We start from the raw sequence: 23,588 nt of genomic DNA, 5'->3' as shown, positions 1-23,588 counted from the left end.
TAGTACAAAGTACTATGCATCTTACAGGCACCTCTAAGCCTGCAAAGACAGCTCCTCAAATCGAAAATATATAGCTCTCGACAAAGCTACATAGGGAGTGTCATACCTAAACAAGAAGGGGAAGAGATGATGATGCTCTTACTCATGTATCTCTTTGTTGCTTGCTTTGTTCTTGCCTCTTGCTTGCCTCTTTGGCTCTCACACAAACTAGAGCTTTGATACCATAAAGAGAATGCGGGAGAGAGGGAGAGCTTGAGTTCCAAGCAAAGACACACACAAGAGAGAGCGAGACACGAGGGCTGAATTTTTTTCTATCTTCTTCTCTTCTCTATAACCATATAACTAAAAAGATAAGTGTACATACTCTAAGGGAAAGTACTCTCCTACAATAACATATAATGGTCAGTCTATAGTGTGAACTCGACAATATGAGCTAGCGCTATAACTAGCCATAACTTTAGTACTCCAAAGTGGCTGTCACATAGCTTGTCATCCATTGGCAGCATATCAATCATAATCTAACCAATCATGCCAGTGGCATAAGTGTGGAAGCAATCACCCAGGCAGGTCATCAATGTCTGTAACACTAGTTGAGCTCAATATCTCAATACCAATTATATTAACATACATTTGCCATACATGTGCATTTTTAAAATCTCTATAGACACTTCAATATTTCAATACCAATTATATTAACATACATTTGTCATCAATATCTCAATACCAATTATATTAACATACATTTGCCATACATGTGCATTTTTAAAATCTCTATAGACACTTCAAATCAACCTCACTATGTATAACAATTTGTATAAAACATGCAGAGAAATATTGTATAACTAAAAATTATCACTGACAATTCTGCTAAGTGTTGGGAAAACCTTTGCTGGGCCAAAAAAAGAGGTCTAAAATGACTCTAGATGGCTAAAATATAATGCCAGTATAGTTCTTTGGGACGACTTGAACACAGTATTATACACTACGCTTTCACATCAACATACATTTTCTATACGTGTGCATATTCCAAAATCTCTATAGACACTTCAAATCAACCTCACTATGTATAACAATTTGTATAAAACATGCTTAAACATTGCAAAACTAAAAATTATCACTGGTACTTCTGCAAAGTGTTTGCGACCTTTGCTAAGCCAAAAAAACGAGGTCTGAAATGACTCCGGATGGCTAAAATATAATGCTAGTATAGTCCTTTGGGACTTTAACATAATATACACTGTGATTTTTCTTCACTGAGGAGGGATCTCCAAGATATAATAGTGTCCTCCTTATTGTGTCCTTGACTAGCAGTTACCTATAGAGATTTGCTTAAATTAAAGGGAAAGAGATGGAGTTATCCTTACCCATGTTGCTTCCTTTACATTCCTCTTTCTTGCCTCTTGATCTCCTTACACTTCTGATACCATGAGAAGAATGCAAGGGAGAGGGGGAGAGGGTGAGCTTGAGCTCCTTGCAACAAGCAATCTTCTTCACAATAAACACACAAGAGTAGACAAGCACACAAGAGAGATATGGATGGTCGAATATGTTTTTTTTCACTTCTCTATAACCATAACATAAAGATAAGAGTACATAATATAAGGGAAAGTACTCTACTACTAAACATACAAAAGCCATAATGTGAACCCTACCATATGAGTTGGCACTAACTATGCCATAACTCTACTAAACCAAAGTTATCATACAACCTATAAAAAACATGGGCGACATATCAACCATAATCTCACCAACCATACTAATGGCATAAGTGTGGAGATGTCATCTTCACATGTCATCCATATCTGCACTAGTTGAGCTCAATGTCTTAACAAAAAGCCAGGGTCTATCCACCATGTAGAGATAATTTTAAAGATATTTACAAAGATAAAGATGGGTGAAAATTGGTTGTTTGTATGAAAAGATGGGTGAAAAATTAGTTATTGGTAACTTAAGGCTACTATGAGGGTAGCTATTGGTAACTTAAGGCTACTATGAGGGTAGCAATCCAATTTGGCTACGTCGCCAAACAACCCAAGTTGCACTCATTACACACAAAATCCCAAAATTGTGGAGCAAAGGTCACCCCACCTCTTTTACAAAAACCCACACAAACCTAATAAAAATCTCAATCAACTCAAAAGATGTGGATTCTAAAAAAAAGAACTTCTTACTAGCTCAATGATATTGTGAAGGTAATCTATGAAGGTAAGTCTAAAGTGTGGATTCCAAAGAAACCCATAAGTCCCCTAAGCTTGCATAAAGGAAGACACCCACAAGTCCCCTAAGCTTGCCTAATTGAAGAAACCTCACTAGCCAAGGCACCAATCCCCAATCCAAAAATTTAAAAATATGGGTGATCAAAATTATCATATAGTAAATTCCATCATATGGGTGCTTAAAGATTTCAAAAGAAAGAAAAGCCTTGCTCCTAATGTCAGTTACAAAAGTGCACCAAAGTCTCAAATAGTGTGGAGGGCAAAGTCTCAAATAGTGATAAGCATATTTGTTTGCTTTCCCTTATTGTTGAGTGCTATCAGGTTCTTATGGCTTCTTCATTTGAAGCTTAGTGGCACACATTAGAACCTATTTCTCACAAGGAGCTTAGCGTCACACATAAGAATGTGCTCTCTCAAAAAGGAGGGCAAACACAAGAACCTGTTTCTTGTAAGGAGGTGAAAATAATAACTAGGCATCCATAAGAATTTTTTGCCTAAAAAAGGTAGAATTCCATAACAAACTCCCATAAATCAAAGTAGATCAAATCCTCATTAACAATCTACCAAGCTTCTAAATCACCATAATCGACCATATCAAATTTTAACTAGTTACCTATTGTAGCAATTGCTTTATGTGGACACACATACCTACTCACCCCCACTGGTAAAAAATAAATGAAAATTTTGCATGTACCATATCCTTGCCATCAACATCCTTCTAGGTACTTTGGATGGGAAGGACATGGTAGGTGAAGCCCAGTCCATGGTATAGGATTCCCTTTAAAAAGATGTAACCACAATAGGTTATCTTTAATGTTGCCACTAAATCATACTTTATTTGATAACCTAAACCTCACCAATAATAAGGGACCCCACCTCTTCACATAATGAGCCCCACATTCCTTTCTTAAGAAGGTGAAGAAGTTGTTAACTAACCTCAAAAGTTGACTTAGTTCTTATGCCTCTCCACTAGCTTTGACTTCCTTACTTGAAAAGATGAAGAAGTTTTTAACTAACCTCGTAAGTCAACTTGTCGACTTGACTTACAGTTTAACTTAATTATTATGCCTCTCTACTAGCTTTGACTATAACAATTATTACATCAAGCCTAATCAACCCACTTACATGCATTTCTTTGTCATCAGCTTTGTCATCAGAGGTGTATCACGATCATTTATTAAAGCACTTTAATGCACGTCAAAGATAAAAAAGAATATGGGAAGAAGAATGTAGGGATAGGTTCTCCTCAAGTTCACTTAAGGAGGTTCCTAGAGGAAAAGCATGCAACCAAGAAACTAATCTCTTAGGTTACTTAAGTGTTACTTCAACGAGATAAATAAGGAATCATCTCATTTTGATTTTTCTTGACCCACATCTAGTCTCCTCCATTGCTAACAAGCCTTAAAATCCTGCTAACCTCAAAACAAAGCATTGTAACCCTACTTGTGATTGCAAAAAGAAAGAGCAAAAAATAAGCAAAAGCAGAGAAAAAGGCCTACTTGTGATTGCAAAAAGAAAGAGCAAAAAATAAACAAAAACAGAGAAAAAGGTTACAGAAGTATAAGAAAAATGCAACCACATTTAGTGGTCCCCACCTCGTTTAGGTACTACTCTTGCCTATCACTAACTTTTGCATTTACTATAACAGCCTTCCCTATTCCTTTCAAAGGGACAATGAGCATTCACTTGGACCAACTATATATAACAACTTCCCTATTATCCCCTCAATAATGTTTTCCACTTGATTCATGAGGATGCGATCAACATCAGAAATGTCAACCGATTTATGGTTTAACAACATGGCCAATACTAACAACTAAAGATGAAAGCATAAACACAATGAAAAATTAAGGTGTGAAGTAGTATTGTCCATTTTTTACAAGTTAAACGGGTGCTCATAATAATCTGAGAGAATACTTACATGATTAGTACTCTTCTAAGAGCACACAAAAGTAAGCTAGGATAAATTCCCTGCTTTTCTCATAATGTAAATCTAGTCTCCCATTGTGCATTTCTCTTGTCTAAACTTCTTGTTAATACTCTTCCTATGCTAGTGAGATTGTGTGAGGGAGCATTTGAGGTGAGAGGAGGAATGACGACCCATAGTCTGATGCAATGGTGGGACAATACTTGTGGAAGATAAGTGACAAAACTAGCTTCCCAAGGAGAAATGGATCTCTGGAGCATGAATCAAGGAGTGGATCTCTTGGAACATGACTCAAGATCTAGTTAATAGATGAATTATTCATGACAGTATTTGGATTGGAGGTAGAGTGGTTCCCTTATCTCTAAGCATATACGCTATTCAACCACCAAAATTGGTTAAATTGAATCACTTAATAAAAATAGTAGTTTTATAAATAGTAATCTAGTCCAAGGTAGGTCACACACACGTGTCTAAGATGCTAAGGGGGCAGTGATGGTCAAAGTTTAGGCCAATTATAGGTCAATTTATGGTGATTGTTGGAGCACATGGATACCATCACACGTGGGGATGGGTATTTGAGAGAGGGTTCATATTGTAGATCCAACACAAGGAATGTGGAATAATGGTCTACGTAGATGCGCTTAAGGGAAGAGTTCTGATTGTAGATCCAACACAAATAATGTGGAATAATGGTCTACATCAACAAAGATGCACTGCAAAGATGCACTCGAGGGAAGGGTTCAGATTGTGGATCTAACACAAGTAAGGTGGAATAATGGTCTACATCAACCAAAGATGTGCTTGAGGGAAGGGTTCACACTATAGATCCAATAGAAGTAAGGTGGAATAATGATCTACATCAACCAAAGATATGCTTGAGGAAAGGGTTCACAAGTAAGGTGGAATAACAGTCTAAATCAACCAAAGATGCACAAGGGTTCACACTATAGATCCAACACAAGTAAGGTGGAATAACGATCTCCGTAACCGAAGATATGTCTAAGGAAAGTGTTCAGACTATAGATCCAACACAAGTAAGGTGGAATAGCAGTCTATATCAACTAAAAATGGGAACCAAAGATGGATTCCTAATGATAAATGTGCAAAATTGGACTGTATGATGAAAGATCATTATGGCTTGGTCTATTAAATGATTAGAATTTGTAGTTATTGAAGCCCATGTGATGTTCTAGGTTATTACTCATAATGTGTCTTAGGTTTATTTATTTGGTAGAGCTTAGAGTAGAGCCTAAATAGGTTTCTTGGCATCATACCAAATAGCCTACATGAAAGTGCAAGATTATCTACCCATATAAAACCGCACTAAAGGGTAGAAGGGGGGCTAAATGGACACCCACATATGACCTCAAATGGGTCTTGAAGCTATGCCTAGACTATAGATATTTTGTTTAATCTATTATTATCCTATTTGTTGGGTCCAATTGGACTCAACACAAGGTAGCCAGCATACCTAAAATTAATGTTGACGTAGCATACATACTATATATAGTTGATTTGGTCCAATTAGACTCGACGTAGGGTGGTTGACCTAGTATACATACTATATATAGATAAGTTCAATAGCTTTTCACATTTTTTATATTTGATTTTGAGATATACCTTCACTACTCTATGCATCCTTCTTTCACAGTGCTAGATCGGGTGTAAGGTAGTTTCCATCACTTGTAATCACAGTAAAATTTTAAAATTATTCTCGATCTCTATCTCACTCATTCCCCTCTAAAACACCTCAAGCTAGTAACCCCTCTCCCTCTTGCCTAGATCTTTAAGAGAACTATAAGTCTTAGGAGAAAAGGATAGCCCAAGGAGGGATAACCCGAGACTTCTTTCTAAATGAAGATAATTTTAATAATAATATTTTCTCCTCTCGTCTCTCCCTTTCATCAACAAGGCTCTAGTCCATCCATTACATGTGGACAAGTTGCCTCCCATAAATTGTACCTAGTTAAAGGTTGTAGTGGCTACCCTTACAAGGACACAACTTTGATGAGCATGACTCTAAGGGAATGGAAATCCTTGTACCCACTCCTTATTTCCCTTGTCAACTTAAAGATGTGATTAGAAAAGGGAAGGAATAAGAGAGAAACTAACTAGTTCATTAGTTGCTCTTCCCCAATAGCCATTGCCACCTCTAGCTAAGAAGAAAAATATTATGAAAGCTAAGAAGCCTAAATGATTAAGATCCTATCTTTAAATGTCAGAGGCTTCATTGACCAAGCTTTATCTCTCATATTGAAACAATGCTTTTGGAATGGAGTGATCATAAGCTGAAATTTGGGACAAATCATTATGTTGATTAACATGCAATTAGCTCTTAAATCATACATAAAGCCTACGTGATTTAGCACCAAAGGATGGAAATAGCCTCTATAAGCCAAGGTATGGTAGATCTAGGCTCCAATGTACATTCCAAGAGTCATATGATCAAAAGTATCAAAAGGTACAAATGAAGATCCATGATCCCCTTTTATAGTTGAGCCCATGCCCATGCCTTAACTAAAGTTCGTACTTTATTAATACATTAATGGGAGAGGATGGTAGTGAGCTCATAATAGGCTGCAAATGCATCAATCAAGTAGCCAACATTCTCCTCAAATTATACATCCTCATGATAACCATTGAAGTCCAATAGCAATGAGAAGAAGCCTTCAAATGAAATTCTGCAAAATCTATCCAAAAAATTCCAGCATGTATACTTCCTCATGAAACCCTTGTAAATCCAAAGAAAATTATGCCACATGGTCAAGAAAACACCCTCCATAGATAAACCTTGTTGTTGCACGTAAGAAATTGGTTGCCATGTAGCCTCATCCAAGGGTAAATGCTTCCATTTGATGAGGAATTCTTCAATGCTTCCATTCCTCAATTCTCTTATTCTCTTCCCAACAATCCTCTCCGGCTCATATATGATCTCCCCTTCCTCATCCATGGGTGGAAGCTTCTCCATTACTTGAGGTATAGGACCCACAATTTCTTAAGATTGGATACATGAATTATATTATGGATTCTTGTAGAAGTGGGCAAATCAAGCTTATAGACCAAGTCACCAACTTTCTTGAGCACCAAATATGCCCCATACTATCTATGAGAAAACTTTGGGTTGGTGGAGAATTTGAGAATGTTATGACGGCTCTTTGGAAGCTTCAACAACACATAGTCACCCTCTTGAAACTTCACATTCTGTATCATCCACATTAGCTTTCATGACATCTTGAGCCTTCTTCATGTTGTCCTTGTAAAGTTGAAGAAGTTGTCTCATCCTTTCCAATTTATCTTTGGCTAAAGGATTAACCACCTTATCCTCTTGAAAAGCTATGGATCACATAAGCACTTGATAACCATAAAGAGCCTCCAAGGGAGACATCCCAATGCTCAAATGCTTGCTTGAATTATGACAAAATTCAGCAAGATGCAACCATTCATCTCATGAAGCTTGTATATCATGACAATGGTGTCTCAAGTACACCTCAAGACACTTGTTAGTACACTCCGTTTGCCCATCCATTTGAGGATGATAGGGGATGATAGGCTGTAGATGAAGTGATTTGTGTGCCCATGTTCTCATATAAAGATCTCCAAAAATTTCCCATGAACTTGGTGTCTCTATCACACGCTATGTTCAGTGGCAACCCATGCAACTTGAATAAATGCTCCATGAATTGTTTAGCAAATTGAGATGCTCCTTATGTGACCTTGGAAGCAATAAAATGGTCTAATTTGGTAAGCCGATCTACCACCACAAATATTTGATCCCATGCTTAGTCTTGGGAAGACTCGTAATAAAATTCATTAATATGTGAGTCCACTTCCAATTCAGAATGGGTAAAGGATAAAGTAAACCATAGGGTAGTTGATGGCTATCCTTGTTTCTTTGACATGAAGGACACTCCATCACAAACTTCTTGACATCCCTCCACATGCCTTTCTAAAAGAAGCTTTTGCTCACTTTGTCATATGTCTTCAATACACCAAGATGACCCGCAACAAGTGGAGATGAATTCATCTCATGAAGCACCTTTGGTACATAAGACGAGGTAGAAACAAGATACACTCGATTCTTATACCATAAGAGGTTGTTATGAAGCTTGTAATGAGGAATATCTTCATGATTAACTTGCTATAACTTCTTGTAAATGTGGGAAGAAACCTCATTTAGGAGGTATTCCTCTTGAATTCCCTTAATCCAATCACTATAGACTTCCATAATTGATGGCATAGTGCAAGCCCACATTCTTGACAATGCATCCGTTACATTGTACTTGCCCGCAGTGTATGATATCTCAAAATAATAACTTTGAAGAGTGGCCAATCACTTCTTTTTCTCAGGGGAGAGAGAGTTGGCTGGGATAAGAAAAAATTTAGCACCCTATGATCACTTCTCACCTTGAAGTGGGAACCATACAAGTAGTGATGCCACTTCTTGATAGCATGAAGGATGGCAAGCATCTCTTGCTCATAAACATGTAATGCCATCTCCTTTTTGGCAAGATTTCTACTCTCAAAAAAGCAATGACTCCATGCTCTTGATACAAAACATCCCCAAGTCCTCTTCCACTTGCATCTGCTCTCACATAGAAAGTCTTAAAAAAATCAGAACAAACGAGAATGAGGACCAAATAAGCAAGGCTTTGAGCTCATTGAAGCTTTTGTTCGCAATAGTATCCCAAAAGAAAGCTTCCCTCTTCAGAAGATCGGTGGAGTGGTGCCACTATAGATACATAATGCTCCATGAATCTTCTACAAAAATAAGATAACCCCAAAAATCCTCTCAATTGAGTTGAATTACTTGGTGTTGGCCAATCTTTTACACATGCCATCTTCTTTGGATTGGCTCTTATGCAATTCTCTCCCACCAAATGCCCAAGATATTCCACTTCATTGACCATGAATGAGCATTTGATCTCTTTTGCAAATAGCTTGTGCTCTTTCATCACTTCAAACACTTGCTTCACATGAGATAGGTGCTCTTCTTTGTTCTTACTATATATCAATATATTGTCGAAGAACACTAGCACAAACTTGAACAAGAAAGGAGCCAATACCCTATTCATCAATGCTTGGAAAGTGGCCAGTGCATTTGTAAGACCAAAGGGCAAAACCATAAAGTGAAACAACTAAATGTGGTTTTCTCTTCATCACCCTCTTTCATCCTTATTTGATGGTATCCCGATCTAAAATCAGTCGTCTTGGTGAAAATCTTGCTCCCTTGAGCTCATCCAAGACATCATCAATGTCTGGAATGGGGTACCAATTCTTGATGGTGACTTTGTTATATCAATGCACATGCGAAAGGACCCATCCTTCTTCTTCACCAATAGAATGGGAGAAGAAAATGGAGATTGTGAGGGTTCAATAAGACCCATGGAAAGCAAATATTGCACTTGCTTTGCCACTTCCTCTCTACACCTTGGACAATCGATAGAGAGGCTTGTTAATAGCCTTTGCATTTGGTTCAAGAACAATGACATGATCAATATCTCTCTTAGGAGGTAAACTCTTTGGCACTTAAAAAATATCCTCAAACTCTTTAAGAAGGGCTCCCATATCTTTGTCCACATGTTGTTCACTAATTTCCATCCCTTCATGAGTAAGATGCAACACATAAATATTGACAAGAGTCTTGATTTCTCTCTTAAGTTTGGTTTGGGGGTGATCAAAGAGAGTTGCTTTGAATGATTTCCAGCCAATAATACTTACTGTCCATGATGCATGAAACTCATAATCCCTTGTTGAAGGTTCATGTGGAAATCCCCAAGTGATGATAACCAATCACACCCCAAAATCACATCAATAGGACCCATCAACACTACCAAGTCACCCTTTCAAGTGTATGATGAATATGAAACCATCTCAATATAATGACATGCCAAACTAGTCGTCTCATTTTCTCCATTGGCTACTTGCACTTGAAAGGTTATGGGTAGTTCCACCATAACAAGCTTGAGAGAGTTAATGGATTTGGAATTGATGAAGCTATGGGTACTTTTGATGAGGATTTCTATGGGCTGTCCACCTCTATAAACTGTAGGGAATCTTGGAATGGATGCTTGGGTTAAAGGAAGAGAGCGTTTACCAAAATAGAAAGGAGTGATGGTGGTTGGCTTAGAAAATTCCTTTATGGTACCCATAGGTTGGGATCTCCTATATTTGGGTTCATAAAGCTCTGCCAATCTCATGGCCTCTTTGATAGTGAATGGTCTTTGGGTTGAAACATCTGTCGCCTTGATGTTGAAATCCAAACCATGCACAAAATTTTTCATCTTCATGTCCTCATTCAATCCTTCCATATACATTGAAAGCTTCATAAACTTCTCGATGTAATCTCTCACCAACATCCCTTTTTGAGATAGCTCATACACTCCTCATGGTATCTATCAAGTACCAATGGCAAAATGAATGACAAGTTCATCTCCCTCTTCAACTCATCCCATGAGTGCGGCATGTTCCCTTGTTTGACCATATGTCTCCACCATTGATGAGCATAGTCCTCCATATGCAATGATGCAAATTGAACTTTGTCTTGCTCATCTTTTAGATAGAGTTGAAAGTATGTCTCCAATTTAGCAATCCATTCCTCCAAATCATATGGGTTTGAACCATCACCTTTGAACTTTAAGATTGTGACCTGTCCTTGAAGTATGAATTGAGTTCCCAAGACGTGATGAAGGTCTAAAATTCTGCATTTTGGAGTAAGATTCCAAGAATTGAGAGAAATCCTTGTACTCCTGCTTGATGAGATGAGGTATTTCCATCCATCTAGCATGTGCATATCATTGCCTCTCTATGAAGGACATATGATCCCAATCTTGTGTGTCATGCCAAAGTTTAAGCAAGAATGGAGAGTAGTGGGTTTCACCTCGACTTATGTGTCGACACTACCTTAAAGTCAAAGGATTCTGTGTGGACACTTAGCAACAGGAGAGGTAGCACCTTGCCCTATGTGTAAAGGCCTTACCCATCCATGTTCCCATCAAAGAAGATCCACCCATGGTGCCCAGAGTTTGTCACACACTTCTGTGGCACGACCAAGCAACCCCAAAGCTTAGAAAGTTCACGGGATGACCCCACAACACTCGTGTGCAGCACCATACAACAACACCAACTCGCCAAGTGGAATCGGAAAGAGAAAGCTCAATCAAGTGCGCCAGCAAAAGCCAATGGTAGTGACATCAAGGCTTTCATCATGGATGGGCAAGCTCTACCTTCACTTAGTGAGGCCAAATGGTAAGACAAAAATCTTAAAAACCCATTATACATATGTAACGTAGCACTTAGTGACATCAAGGCTTTCATCATGGATGGGCAAGCTCTACCTTCACTTAGTGAGGCCAAATGGTAAGACAAAAATCTTAAAAACCCATTATACATATGTAACGTAGCACTTCCTATTAATTATGCATACACATATACCTTGGGAATGCTAAAAAACTTGAAATCCAAAACAAAACTAAAGATAATAAAAATTTAAAAACACGCCCATGCACCTATGGGCACACAACACATACACACACCCATACTCACCTACATGTGCACCCACATATACACACACGCATACTCAGTCCCCCTCTAAAAACTACCATGCCCATGCACCTATGGGCACACAACACATACACACACCCATACTCACCTACATGTGCACCCACATATACACACACGCATACTCAGTCCCCCTCTAAAAACTACCCCCCTTAGGCCCTTATATACTTTCTCCCTCCCCCTTAGACCCTTTAAAATTCTTTCCCTAAATTTTTGAAACACGCCCTTCCTTGCATAAAATTTCCACTCACATACACAAAGCTTGAGACAAAAAAAAAGTGCCACATCATCATGTAGGCTCACGTGTGCTACATCATCATCAAGAAAAAAATGACACATCATCACGTAGGCTCACATGTGCCACAATCTCACCACCCTTTAAAAAATCTTGAAACAATAATAAAAAAATTACTACGTCATCATGTAGGCTCATGTGTGCTATGTCATCACACATAGGCTCACTGTGCACCACTTTATCACCCCAAAAATATCCTTAAAATGGTACCATGTCATCACATAGGATCACATAGCCCATAGCATCACCAAAAATTTAAAAAATAAAAAAATATTTAAAAAAGTACAATGTCATCACATAGCCTTATGTGTGCCATGTCATCACATATGCTCATGTGTGCCATGTCATCACAAAAACACACATAAATCTTTAAATAAATCACCATGTCATCACGTAGGCTCATGTGTGCTACCATATCTAAATACTATATATATATATATATATATATATATATATATATATATATATATATATATATATATATATATATATATATATATATATATATATATATATGTATATGTATGTATGTATGTATGTATGATGTATGTATGTATACATACATACATACATACATACATATATATATATATATATAAGAGAAATTTTTTATTTCACACACACACACACACACACACACACACACACACACACACACATATATATGAAAGAGGAGAAGGAAAGCAAGAGAGAGCAAGAGTGAAAGAGAGAGAGATAGAAAGAAAAAACAAAGAAGAAGAGAGAAAGAGGGTGAAAGAGATCGAGCATGAAAACCTCCCCCAAGAAGAGCATTAGGAAGAGAACCTAAATTGGGAGAAGAGCCGAAAATGTAACCAAAGCTGACAAAAGCCCAAGATTCAATGAGGCTCCACCTCTTCCTCCTCCAAGGCATAACACATGCCCACAACCATGCTAATCAAACAAGGTACGTCCTCGAAAAGCCATATCCCACCACGGTCTCGGCATGGTTTGGCAAGCCACCCACCATCGCTCGCAGTTTACCAGCATACATACCATATTGGGTGTCCTAAATTCTTCAATTCTCATGGATAACAAAATCTCATTCACACCCGCCTTATCGACCATCCTCGCTACACATCACCACTCAATTCCCTATCTCAAACCATGTGTAAGAGTCAAAGAAAGTAGACAAATAAGTGTTAAAGAAAATGGTGTGTTGGATTTTTTACCAAAAGGAGCTTCTACACGGGTCCACCTTTTGCCCAATGCCCATGCACAACACTTACATATTTTACTACAAGCTTCACATTTTTTTTTCCATATCTCACATCTCATGGCACACATAAACACATGCACCTATAATTAACAGCGTGAACGTCGACCCTCCAAGTACATCTCATGGCGGGGGGAGACCATGGTGGGCATAAGCCTAGCCCATGATACAACCCATCGCCTAGAGGACCCTCGACCTTGGAGGTACCTCCAATGAGCTTTAATGCATGCAACCTCTACTTTGATTCCAATTCAACACCAAAACAAAACCTCATCTTGACCGACGTATTTGCCACGAAGAAGCTCGATCTCTAGGCATCACGCTATGAGCTCAAGGTATAATATCATGTCATGCCAAGAAGATCCAGACTTCCATCTACCTAAGCAAATCATTCCATGGTGGTCCTAGCACTTATTCTACCCCAATCACAAAGTGCGGACTACTTCTACCGATGCAAATGGTAGTCTTGGTGCTCATTCTGCCAAATAAGGTGCAAATCGCATCTACGAGCTACTTAATTTTGAAGGATCCGATCCATTTCCACACAATAAAGGGAGACCTTGCATGAGGACAATCTGCATCACCTATCACTTTCCATGTCGCCTCGACAGATTGCCTATACCATCAAGGCTACCCAAAGCTTCTCACCACTTTGCCATGGATTGATCCCGAATCATACCATTTAACCTCACATGCCAACTTTGTGGTATATCCTGGACTATCCACACATTTCCATCCCTACAACAACTCACCATAGGTTAATGTGGTTTCACCCGCCCAACCTATCGTAGATGCTTTGCCATCTTACCTGCTGTAACAAGCACATATCTTTTGTAAACAGCGCTAGAACATATAAAGTGGCCTTACCATGTGCTTAATGTCAAATAGGGAAAGTCTAAGGACTTCGTGGGAGCGCTTCACTTCTCTTCTCTTGCTTGCTTGTATGCTATTGGATTCATGCATGCTAGATGGATGCTTGCTTGAATAGGTTTGCTTGTAGCTTTCTCTCTTCTAATAGCTTCTTCTTCCCCCATGTTTTGTGAGAGAGAAGCATCGCAAAGGACCATCTCTATTTGCCCCCATCTAGGCAAAGAGAGCTCTACCTTCACCCCATCGAGAATGAGCATTTCAATGTGACAACAAAGTGAGGATGTCGATAGACGAGCTAAAGCACCCACATCAGCAAGTTACATTCGTGGCTTAAAGACACGGTCCAACAACACATGCTTCGACAAGAGTAAGGTAAGCTCTTGACTTGAACATAACCCTAAGGTAAGGGTGGATTAACACAAACATTAAGACCTTCACAAAGAATAACAAGTCAACATATTCTTTCTTATTGAAGGCGGATTCAAGGGTAATAGGAGTAGGGTTCTTACCTTGCAAGGGGTCTTGTGAAGCCTTTTTTGCATATAACAGTTTCTAGCAAAATGATCTACACTTATAGCACGTATTAGGAAGATACCTATAAACAATTCTCTGATTAAAGCATTCTCCTACATCTAGAGAAATATTAATTTTATCATGATAATATTCATAAGGATCCACTAGAAGACAAATCTTGAGATAAGGCTTCAACACATTGAACTTCCCTTGCTATAGATTTCAAAAAGAGATAAAAGGCCAAATTGAGTCCCAAAAATTCTACCCAAATGGAGATTTTAGATGGCATAGGGTTCTCTTGATCAAAACTTGGACTGAAAAAAGACAAACAGAGGCTGGCTCCAAATGGTCAAGAAATTCTAGGAAACTCCCTTGCGAGCCATAGCAAGAGAGTGCATTATGAAATCGACATAATTATTTTACCATGAATAGAATGTGAGTGACTATAAGGTTTCTAGGTTTTCTGAACCCAATTAGGAATAGCATCTAATGGAGGTCTTGGACTACAAACAAAACCAATGATAGTGTTTGTACACATCCAAAAAGTCTTTTGATTAACTTCAACAACCTAAAGGACCTTAGGTATACCCTTTCAACTTTGGACTTCCACTACGAAAAGCCTTCACTAGTTCTTATGGTCTCCTTGACACAAGGACATGGTATCCTTTGCAAAGGATACAATATTTTAGATCTTATGGACTAATTACTATTAACATGCTTATTGTTGTAGGATAGTCTATATGTGTGTGCAAAGAATTTGAGATTATTTGCAAGTTATTGATGGATGCATGTTTGTGTGACTGTTCCATATATAGTTATAATATAACATGCTTGAAGTACCACTATGTTGAAGATTGCAGATCTACTATAAGTGTAAAAGCTTTTGCAAGCACTATTTTGTAAGTTGTTGATAAAGATGTCTAAGAGCTTCTAAGAACGTGTCACAAATTGTAAGCAAGAAGTAAGACAAACAATTTCTAAGCTTGGAAATTAAGAATGACCCTTTCTTATGGAAAAAGGATATTGAGAGTTCAACGCAAGTAATAAAAAGAAGCCAAAGTTTGTTGAAAAAAAATCCCATCCCACAGTAGATATAAGCATATAAAGCATGACATAAAAGAGAGAGAAAGGTATTTTATTGGTTATCTATTAATGTGGCAAAACTCTATGATCGTGCATATACATGATGCATAAATGCATACAACAATTATTTTCTACACATCTTGCTTTCTACACACTAGGTATTCACACATGAAAGTCTTTCTTAAAATCGAAGTACAATCTTTCCAACATACATTAGACATTCACTTTTAATCTCTTCCATCATTACCTTCTAGTGAAGTCTTTACTGTGTGCTTGACACTACAATTACTTTACATTAAATTAAAATATCATCCTTAGTGTAAGTAGTCATGATATAATTATTTGAAAGTTTTGTGAACTTTTGAGTATTGCCATATGGTGGTGTTTTTTTTAATGGTGATTAGTTTAACTACATAATAAAAGTTTTAGGATCAAACATGACACTTGAACACATTAGAGTCCATAGCCAACGAGCTCTATCATGCTCTCATGCATCCACACACAATCACATTTCTTGCAAGCGCACCTAGAAAACAATGCATTTCTTGAACCACATACTTTTCCTAGTTAATGTGAAAAGTCCCCCTCTACTCTTGAAGGAGGGCACATTTATTCATGTGCATAACAATTGCCATGCATGCATGGCAAAAAGCACCACTCAAGGAGACCTTTAATAAGGTCATATTTAAGCCACTTGAAGATTGGGTCCCCTCCTCTCTCTCTTCGAATAGATTGTTTCAGTCTCTTGGGATTGTTCCTACTACCTTAAAAGCTTTTCTCTGTCTCTCTCTCTCTCGCTCTCTCAACATCCTATAGATCTAGCTTGATCTCTCTCTCAATCATTAAACCCAACTTTCTGACAATGATAAGGCTTCTCAGCTGATGCTGTGGCTTGATATGGGAACCAAGGACTGGGAATACATTCCTGACTTCAACACTTCTAGACAGAAAAGATGGGAAACCCATTTACCTTCAAATACCACAAACACACATTTTAACTTATTGGTAACTCCTTGTAGTAACTTGGTTACCTTTTATTTTGTCATAAAATCTGGTGGAGAACTCCCTAAGATTAGAAATTACCTCCTCATAGACAATGCTGCTACCAGATGACTTAAAAAGCGGTGGAAACTAAAATCTTCTCCTCAGTCCAGCATCATTATGAAAGCTCAACATGACTGAAGGGAGCTTCATGAAGTACAATGAACTACAGTCTGCAAATGTGCCTAAGCTCCTAAGGAATAAAGGTTTAACAATGGGTATACATGAGAGGTTTCTTTCAAGACCCCCATAATCTCCAATTACTTAGGCCCTGCCTCTACTATTTCCTTGGTCAAGTTATTGTCGTTCCCAATTTTGTAGTTGGTGAAATTCTCAAAGTTTTTTTTGAATAGTCCTGCCAACTTCCCCAAAGTCTCCCTGTATGAATTCGCATCAGACCACTGCAAACATGATAAAGCAGAAATGTTAGAAGGAAATCATGCATACATGTGTGTGTGTGCGCACGCGCATGCGCGTACCGGCTTGGAGATGTATCTTTCACGCGTATTTTCACATGTACTCACATGCTCACCCTAGTGCAAACCATGCTGATATGATGATGATGAGATAAGACATTCAGCTAGTCTACCTTTTTGTCTGAGTTTTTGTCAGTTTTGTTTTTTTTTTTTCCATGACCCAATGGGTCTATGAGACCAAAAGTGGTACCAAATGGAACTTTTGTACCGCTTTTGGTCTCATACACACCCATTGGGTCTTTTGAGGATGTTTAATTTCTCTCTTTTTTTCATTCTTTCTCTTCCCCCCCTCTCTCTCTCTTACACACGTACACACACGCACACAAGTAGATAAATAAATAAATGAGAGAGAAAGAAAGAAACATATATTAACGTCTCCTAAAGGCCGAAATGGCCCATGAGACCGAAACAAGGTACAACTGATGATGATGATGTCTCATAAGAGAGAGAGAGAGAGTGTGTGTTCTCTTTAACAACCACAAACATACCGTATTTTCAGGATGAAGTATCTCTGAAGGAACACCTTTCACATGATCTGGAATGCACAATTTGAAGACAGGTGTTTCTTCATAATTCGCATGTAAGAGCGAGCCATTGTGGATTGCATCTATGATCTTTCGGGTGTACGACAGCTTCATTCGCTGCCCCACTCCATACCTGCAGCAAACCAGATAATTCATATTAGCAAAAAACCAAACTGTGATCTCGACTCCATGAGAGTCTATTCACAAAGCTTCAAATCATACTCCATCATGCATAGATAGACTACATGCTATGACATCCCCACTCACTTCATCAGCACCCAAGAGTAGGTGTAGGTTCATGCATAAAGATATCTCCACCCTACTGGACAAATCTTCATAAATAAACCACCATACTGAGTCTACCACTGTTCTGGAGGTGTGGCAGACTCAGCCATGATGAAAAACCACACACAGGAAACAAACGCATGGTAGCTGGAATCAATCTATATGTGGGATCAGTTGATCATTTGAATTCACGTACCTGCCTCCTGACCACCCTGTGTTTACAAGCCAACCAGTTGCACCATGTTTTTTCATCCTTTCGGCCAACATGGCTGCATATTTGGTTGGGTGAAGCATGATGAATGCAGCTCCAAAGCATGCTGAGAAAGTAGCTTGAGGCTCCAAGATTCCATCCTCTGTTCCAGCAATCTATCTCATACACAAACATCCCAGCCAACCAAACAAAAATCCGAGTTCTTTATGATCTCTTTCAGTTAACTCATTATGATGAACCAATTGTCCACAAAGTCTTACCAGTGCAGTGTAGCCACTGATAAAATGATACATGGTTTGTGGCAGAGTTAGCTTGCTAACTGGTGGTAAAACACCAAAGGCATCACATGCAAGCAGAATCACATTTTTGGGATGAGGACCGTAGCACGGTATCTTTGCATTTGGAATGTATTCTATAGGATAGCATGCCCTCGTATTCTCCGCAATAACAACAAAAAACTAAACGGTCAGTATGATCGTGTGCTGAAAAAGCAGCACCTTAAAAGCAAACCCTTTCTATATAAGCATGACAGCAGCAAACCACTAGAGTTAGGAGCACCAGAGAACTACTTGACAGCAAGACACGCGAGCCAACTAAAGTACATTGTGAAACAATCAATTCAGACCTGTGACAGATCTGTCTACGTAATCCACCTCCCTAGTATGCTCATCGAACACTACATTCTCCAACACTGCAAGAAGGAAGTGTACAAAATCAGCAGTTTCTCATCACATCCGCCAATACCCAAGCAAGGGTTTAACTGTGTTGATAAAGACCACTGCAAAGGAGACAAAGGCACACCCAGGTGGGACCAACATGTACCTGTCCCAAATTTAATAGCATTCCAGATGTCCAGCTCTTTTTGCTGTGAGAGATCGATGCACTTCGCGTAGCAGCCACCTTCGATGTTAGAAACGCCATTGTCACTCCAGCAATGCTCGTCATCTCCGATCAAAAGCCGGTTGGGATCAGTGGAGAGGGTGGTCTTACCAGTACCTGCTCAGTTTTCAACATTAAAAAAAACCCTCAGAATAACAATAATCAGTGTATACTCACAAAAAAAACCTAGTACCCAAGATCCTCGTTTAATGATCAAACCTGATAATCCAAAAAACAAGGCCACATCCCCATCTTTCCCCATATTGCATCCTGAATGCACAGAAAGGATCCCTTTCTTGGGCATCAAATAGTGCATCACGCTGAACAGCCCTTTCTTCATCTCTCCCGCATATTGCGTACCAAGGATCACCATCTCTTTTCTCTGAAGGTTAAGATCTATGCTAGTTGACGACGTCATGTAGTGAGTGTATCGATTGCATGGGAATTGGCCCGCATTGTAGATAGTGAAGTCCGGAGTCCCGAAGTCCTCCAGCTCTTCAGGGGTAGGCCGGATACACCTGCCACCCATTATATCTTCCAGATGCGATCTCATCCCAAATACACAAACCACATGGATACTGAAATTCCCTAGCACGCTTAACATAACAATAAATTGACAAGGGGTTGCAAGCAAGGATGTCACGCTAAGTAAGCAGAACCAGAGTGAAGCATGACACGCATGGATGTACACATGGGAGTGGTACGACACACAAAAAAAACAAAAAAGTTATCTTACTGGCCTAGCTAGAAAGGCTGAACATGTACAACCGATGAGTTTAGAGGGAAAAATGCACATACATGTTGTACATGAACAAGGCATGATAAGCTCGAGCAGAAATGATCCTGACTTTTATGCGATGCTCTGGGTCCCAGTTCAAAAATTGATCATTGACAAAGACCTGAAAAAAAAATACCAGCACTGCTTGTAGTTGATGAACATTTCTTTTTCAGAGCAATGATAGGGCAAGCTCTGGCAAGTAATGAGTTTTCAAGTCTAACCTTCTCCAAGGAGTTGAGATAATCAACTGCTCGTTCTCGATTGACAAGAAAAGTATGCTCATCCATCTCAATATTAGGGGAACCCCTGCAAATACACCAAGGATAAATTAAGCACACCTCCAAGAAACGTGTGTAGAGATGCTTAAGAGAGCAATATGGCACAGCATGTGTATGTGTGTGTGTGTGTGTGTGTGTGTGTGTGTGTGTGCGTGTGCGTGTGCGTGCGTGCGCGCCCGCACGCACGCGCACTAAGTATATATGTATATACACATCCACACACGTGTGTATGAATTATATGTTATATACACACACACACATACCAAGCACATGCACTTATGCTTACACATATAAATGTATATATAAGTGTAAAGAGAGAGAGAGGAGATGTATTTATCTATATAAATATATATATACATATATACACACCAACAATACATAATACATACGCATCCACCTAGACATAGCAATATGTATATATTAAATGTGTTACAAACCCACACACACATAGACATGGAAATAAACATACTTTCCCCACCACAGATCATCCTCACTTAGCTCCTCTTTTACCACCCGCTTGTCTCTTGGGGAACGCCCAGTCTTCGCACCAGATAGCGTGGCAAGAGCTCCATTAGAGGTAATAAATGACCCCTTTTCAAACTTAATAACCTGCTCGTACAGCTCTTTACCAAGCACCAAAAAGAATGGCAGAGCCTGCTATAAGAAACAGATCACAGCTGCTACAATTTGGAGACCTTAAAAAACTTCATGATGTATGCTGACCTGCAGGAGAAAGGTTGTACATGATATGGGTGAACTTGAGAGCACTATCACTAATATTTGGCTGCAGCGTGAAATGCGGTTTTGAATGTTCAAACTTCCTCTCAGGTGCGTCTCCTCTCCTTTCTGGGTCCCCTCTAATGATTTTGGGACCGGTTTCCCTAGTAAGAGAAGCAAGGGATGCACTGTCCAAGACAAGGAAGGTGTCAGAAAGGCAGAAAACTGGAGTCTGGACTGACAAGCACCCAATGCTCCAAAAAGAGGCACCCAATAAACACATATGATGAGCCATGTAGATCAAAGTCAAACACAGTGAACACCCAAGTGAAGCAAATCAAGCACCAGTATGCCACAAAATCAAGCATCTAAATCAAAGACCCAGTAAGCCAGAGAAATCACAAATCCAACATCCAGTTTAAGATAGGAGGAAATAATCAAGCACCCCCAATAAGCCAGAGTGTTTCATAATCAAGCACCTAGAAAATCCCCCAAGAAAAATCCAATAAACTAGGGGGAAAAGGTAAAAAATCAAATTATCAAATCAAGCACTGAAGAGATCCAAGGTGTCGGGGTTGTCTCACGCACCCAAGGAGCCATTAAGGTAAGATCAAGCACCCAGAAAGCCAAAATAAAGCCCACAGACAATCATCATTAATAATTAAAAATGAAACACCATGACCCAAAATCAAGCAAGCACTAAGCCACTCAAAATGGTAAACACAATAAGCCATTCATGACCCAAAATGGGGAACACTTAAATTAAGCTTCCAGTAAGGCATTTATGATCATGATCAAGCATCAAGTAAGCCATTTATGATCATTCAATAAGATCAAAACCAAGCAAGCCATTCATGACCCAAAATGGATACACCCAAATGAAGCACTCACTACGCATGATCAAGAACCTCATGATTGGAATGACACACCCACTAGCATTAGTCAAGCAACCTAAGGTCGAAATGAAGCGCCCACCAAGCCATAAGCAAGCATCCCATGCTCGAAATGAAGCACACACTAAGCACCCAGATCAGTTTCCAAGCTATTACAGACAAAGTCGTTAATGAAACCCAAAATGAAGCACCCAAATAAGGCATGTACCTGATGGACTGCAGCTGCAGGCGCTGGCGCTCCTCTTCGGACATGAGGAGGGCTCTACTGTTGTTGATAAGGAGTGAGCCATCTTTGGGGGTGGAAGGGGCGGAGCGCTTCTTCTGGAGGGAATGGAGCTCATCAAGGGTCTTGGCCCTCACGCTAGGCACGCTGTCGTCCGTACATACATCCGCCACAGCAGGGGCTGCCTTGGGCTCCACAAGGGTGTGGATCTTCGCCAGCCCGTTTGGGATTACCATCCCCGCGTTGCCGTTGCCGTTGCCGTGGCCAAAACAGAAATCGTCCACCTCGCTCATCCTCGTTCTCTCTCTCTGTAAGAAAACATCAGAGAAAAACCCAAAAGCAAAACAAACAAACAAACAAAAAGCTTCAGATCTCTCTCTCTCTCTCTCTCTCTCTCTCTCTCTCTCACACACACACACACACACACACACACAATTGGGCGAAGTTTTCCTACAGACCCTCAAAAAAAGCTTCCATCGCAGTGCGCTTGCTCAGGAACATTCCTGTATTGGGCACCACAAATTCGTACACAAACAGCTTCCAACCCCAATACCTTGCAGCAAACAGAAAACTGCCTCCAAATTGGGAGGAGTTTTGGCTTCAAATTTGTTCCCGCCAAAGCTTAAAATACAAAATTGCGCCTCTAGGCCACAGACAGCATCTCCGCGCATTTCAGCAGCAGCCATCTAGAGCTACCAAGCTTCCTTTTCTACGCAATTAATTGAGGGCACAAATGAGATGTATAAGCCGCTTATGCACACTTATGCACAAGCAGCGCAACACCACGCTAAGACGTTAATTAATTAAGGGTAAATGAGATGTATACGCTTCTTAGCAGAACACCACGCAATTAATAAGAGAAATGAGAAGTATGTCAAAATCAAGGAGGAGGACCTTCTAAAAACAAGGCTTTAATTAAGGAGGAGGAGTGAAAAGCAGGGCTCATTACCTTCTTCTAAAAACAAATAAAAACAAGGCCTTGATTAAGGAGGAGAAGTGAAAAGAAAGGCTTATTACCTTCTAAAAACAAATCAACAAGGGAAATCCACCAAGGGATGCCAACAGAGAAAGGAATGAGTGAGGATTCTAAAGGGAAGGGGGGCTCCTATTTATACACTTTTGGGAAGGTTGTCTACCTACCACCTCATCAAATTTTGAAGAGCTCAACCTTATGTAATTTTATAGACCTTTGTGTATGTGTGTGCCCCCACGCTTGTGTGTAGAGTGCGTTTGGAGCACTACAAAGTTTGGTGCTTATAGATCCATTTTTTCAATCCACCACCGATGCCAAACATGTTATTATTTGGCACTAGTCAGGTACCCGTGCTCCGCACGTTTCCAGCTATCTAAAATTTAAAATTTTACCCCAAGTTTCCCCAACCTCCTCCTCCTCTTCCCGAACCTGCAAATTCGTACCACGTGGTAGCTTTGTGAAACTCTTCCTTAAGATAATATAGAGAAGAGATGCTTGTGACTACTAGATTAGTAATATAGAGTCTATGCCATGCAAATGTCAAATCTTGATATTTGGTCTCATGTTGTCATATAAAGCACTTAGCAATCATAGATTCTTCCAACATTCTATTTG

General features: G+C 39.4%; 1 protein-coding gene across 4 annotated transcripts; it reads right to left on the bottom strand.

The window, feature by feature from the left end:
• Positions 1 to 16,708: 16,708 nt before the first annotated feature.
• On the bottom strand, positions 16,709 to 23,139 carry LOC147632573 (phosphoenolpyruvate carboxykinase (ATP) 1-like). 4 transcript variants are annotated; one of them, XM_086807365.1, is made up of 13 exons: positions 23,018 to 23,139; positions 21,986 to 22,308; positions 20,891 to 21,072; positions 20,637 to 20,790; positions 20,111 to 20,195; positions 19,910 to 20,010; positions 19,331 to 19,629; positions 19,055 to 19,228; positions 18,859 to 18,923; positions 18,493 to 18,672; positions 18,218 to 18,387; positions 17,701 to 17,869; positions 16,709 to 17,137 (listed from the first exon to the last, which is right to left on the bottom strand). In XM_086807365.1, the coding sequence occupies exons 2-13, from the start codon at positions 22,291 to 22,293 to the stop codon at positions 16,997 to 16,999; spliced, it is 2,028 nt and encodes a 675-aa protein (XP_086663491.1). In that variant the 5' UTR covers positions 22,294 to 22,308; positions 23,018 to 23,139; the 3' UTR covers positions 16,709 to 16,996. The 4 variants fall into 4 exon arrangements, with proteins under 4 accessions (XP_086663491.1, XP_086663492.1, XP_086663494.1 ...); XM_086807366.1 differs by lacking the exon at positions 23,018 to 23,139 and adding an exon at positions 22,459 to 22,728; XM_086807368.1 differs by lacking the exon at positions 23,018 to 23,139 and adding an exon at positions 22,459 to 22,728 and having other exon boundaries at positions 20,637 to 20,776.
• Between the last annotated feature and the right edge of the window lie 449 nt (positions 23,140 to 23,588).

The sequence above is a fragment of the Cibotium barometz genome, chromosome 13 (genome assembly GCF_041138505.1).
Source record: "Cibotium barometz isolate CiBa-2024 chromosome 13, ASM4113850v1, whole genome shotgun sequence".
NCBI classification, from domain to species: Eukaryota; Viridiplantae; Streptophyta; class Polypodiopsida; order Cyatheales; family Cibotiaceae; genus Cibotium; species Cibotium barometz.
Note: the sequence above shows the minus strand (reverse complement) of the source record. Positions and strands in the feature narration are given on the sequence as shown.

Coding starts and splice junctions, on each gene's coding strand:
- LOC147632573 (XM_086807365.1), bottom strand. CDS start 22,293: ATGAGCGAGGTGGACGATTTCTGTTTTGGCCACGGCAACGGCAACGGC. Junction 20,791..20,890: donor GTACAACCTTTCTCCTGCAG/GTCAGCATACAT, acceptor TGCTTGGTAAAG/AGCTGTACGAGCAGGTTATT. Junction 18,388..18,492: donor TCAGTGGCTACACTGCACTG/GTAAGACTTTGT, acceptor TGTATGAGATAG/ATTGCTGGAACAGAGGATGG.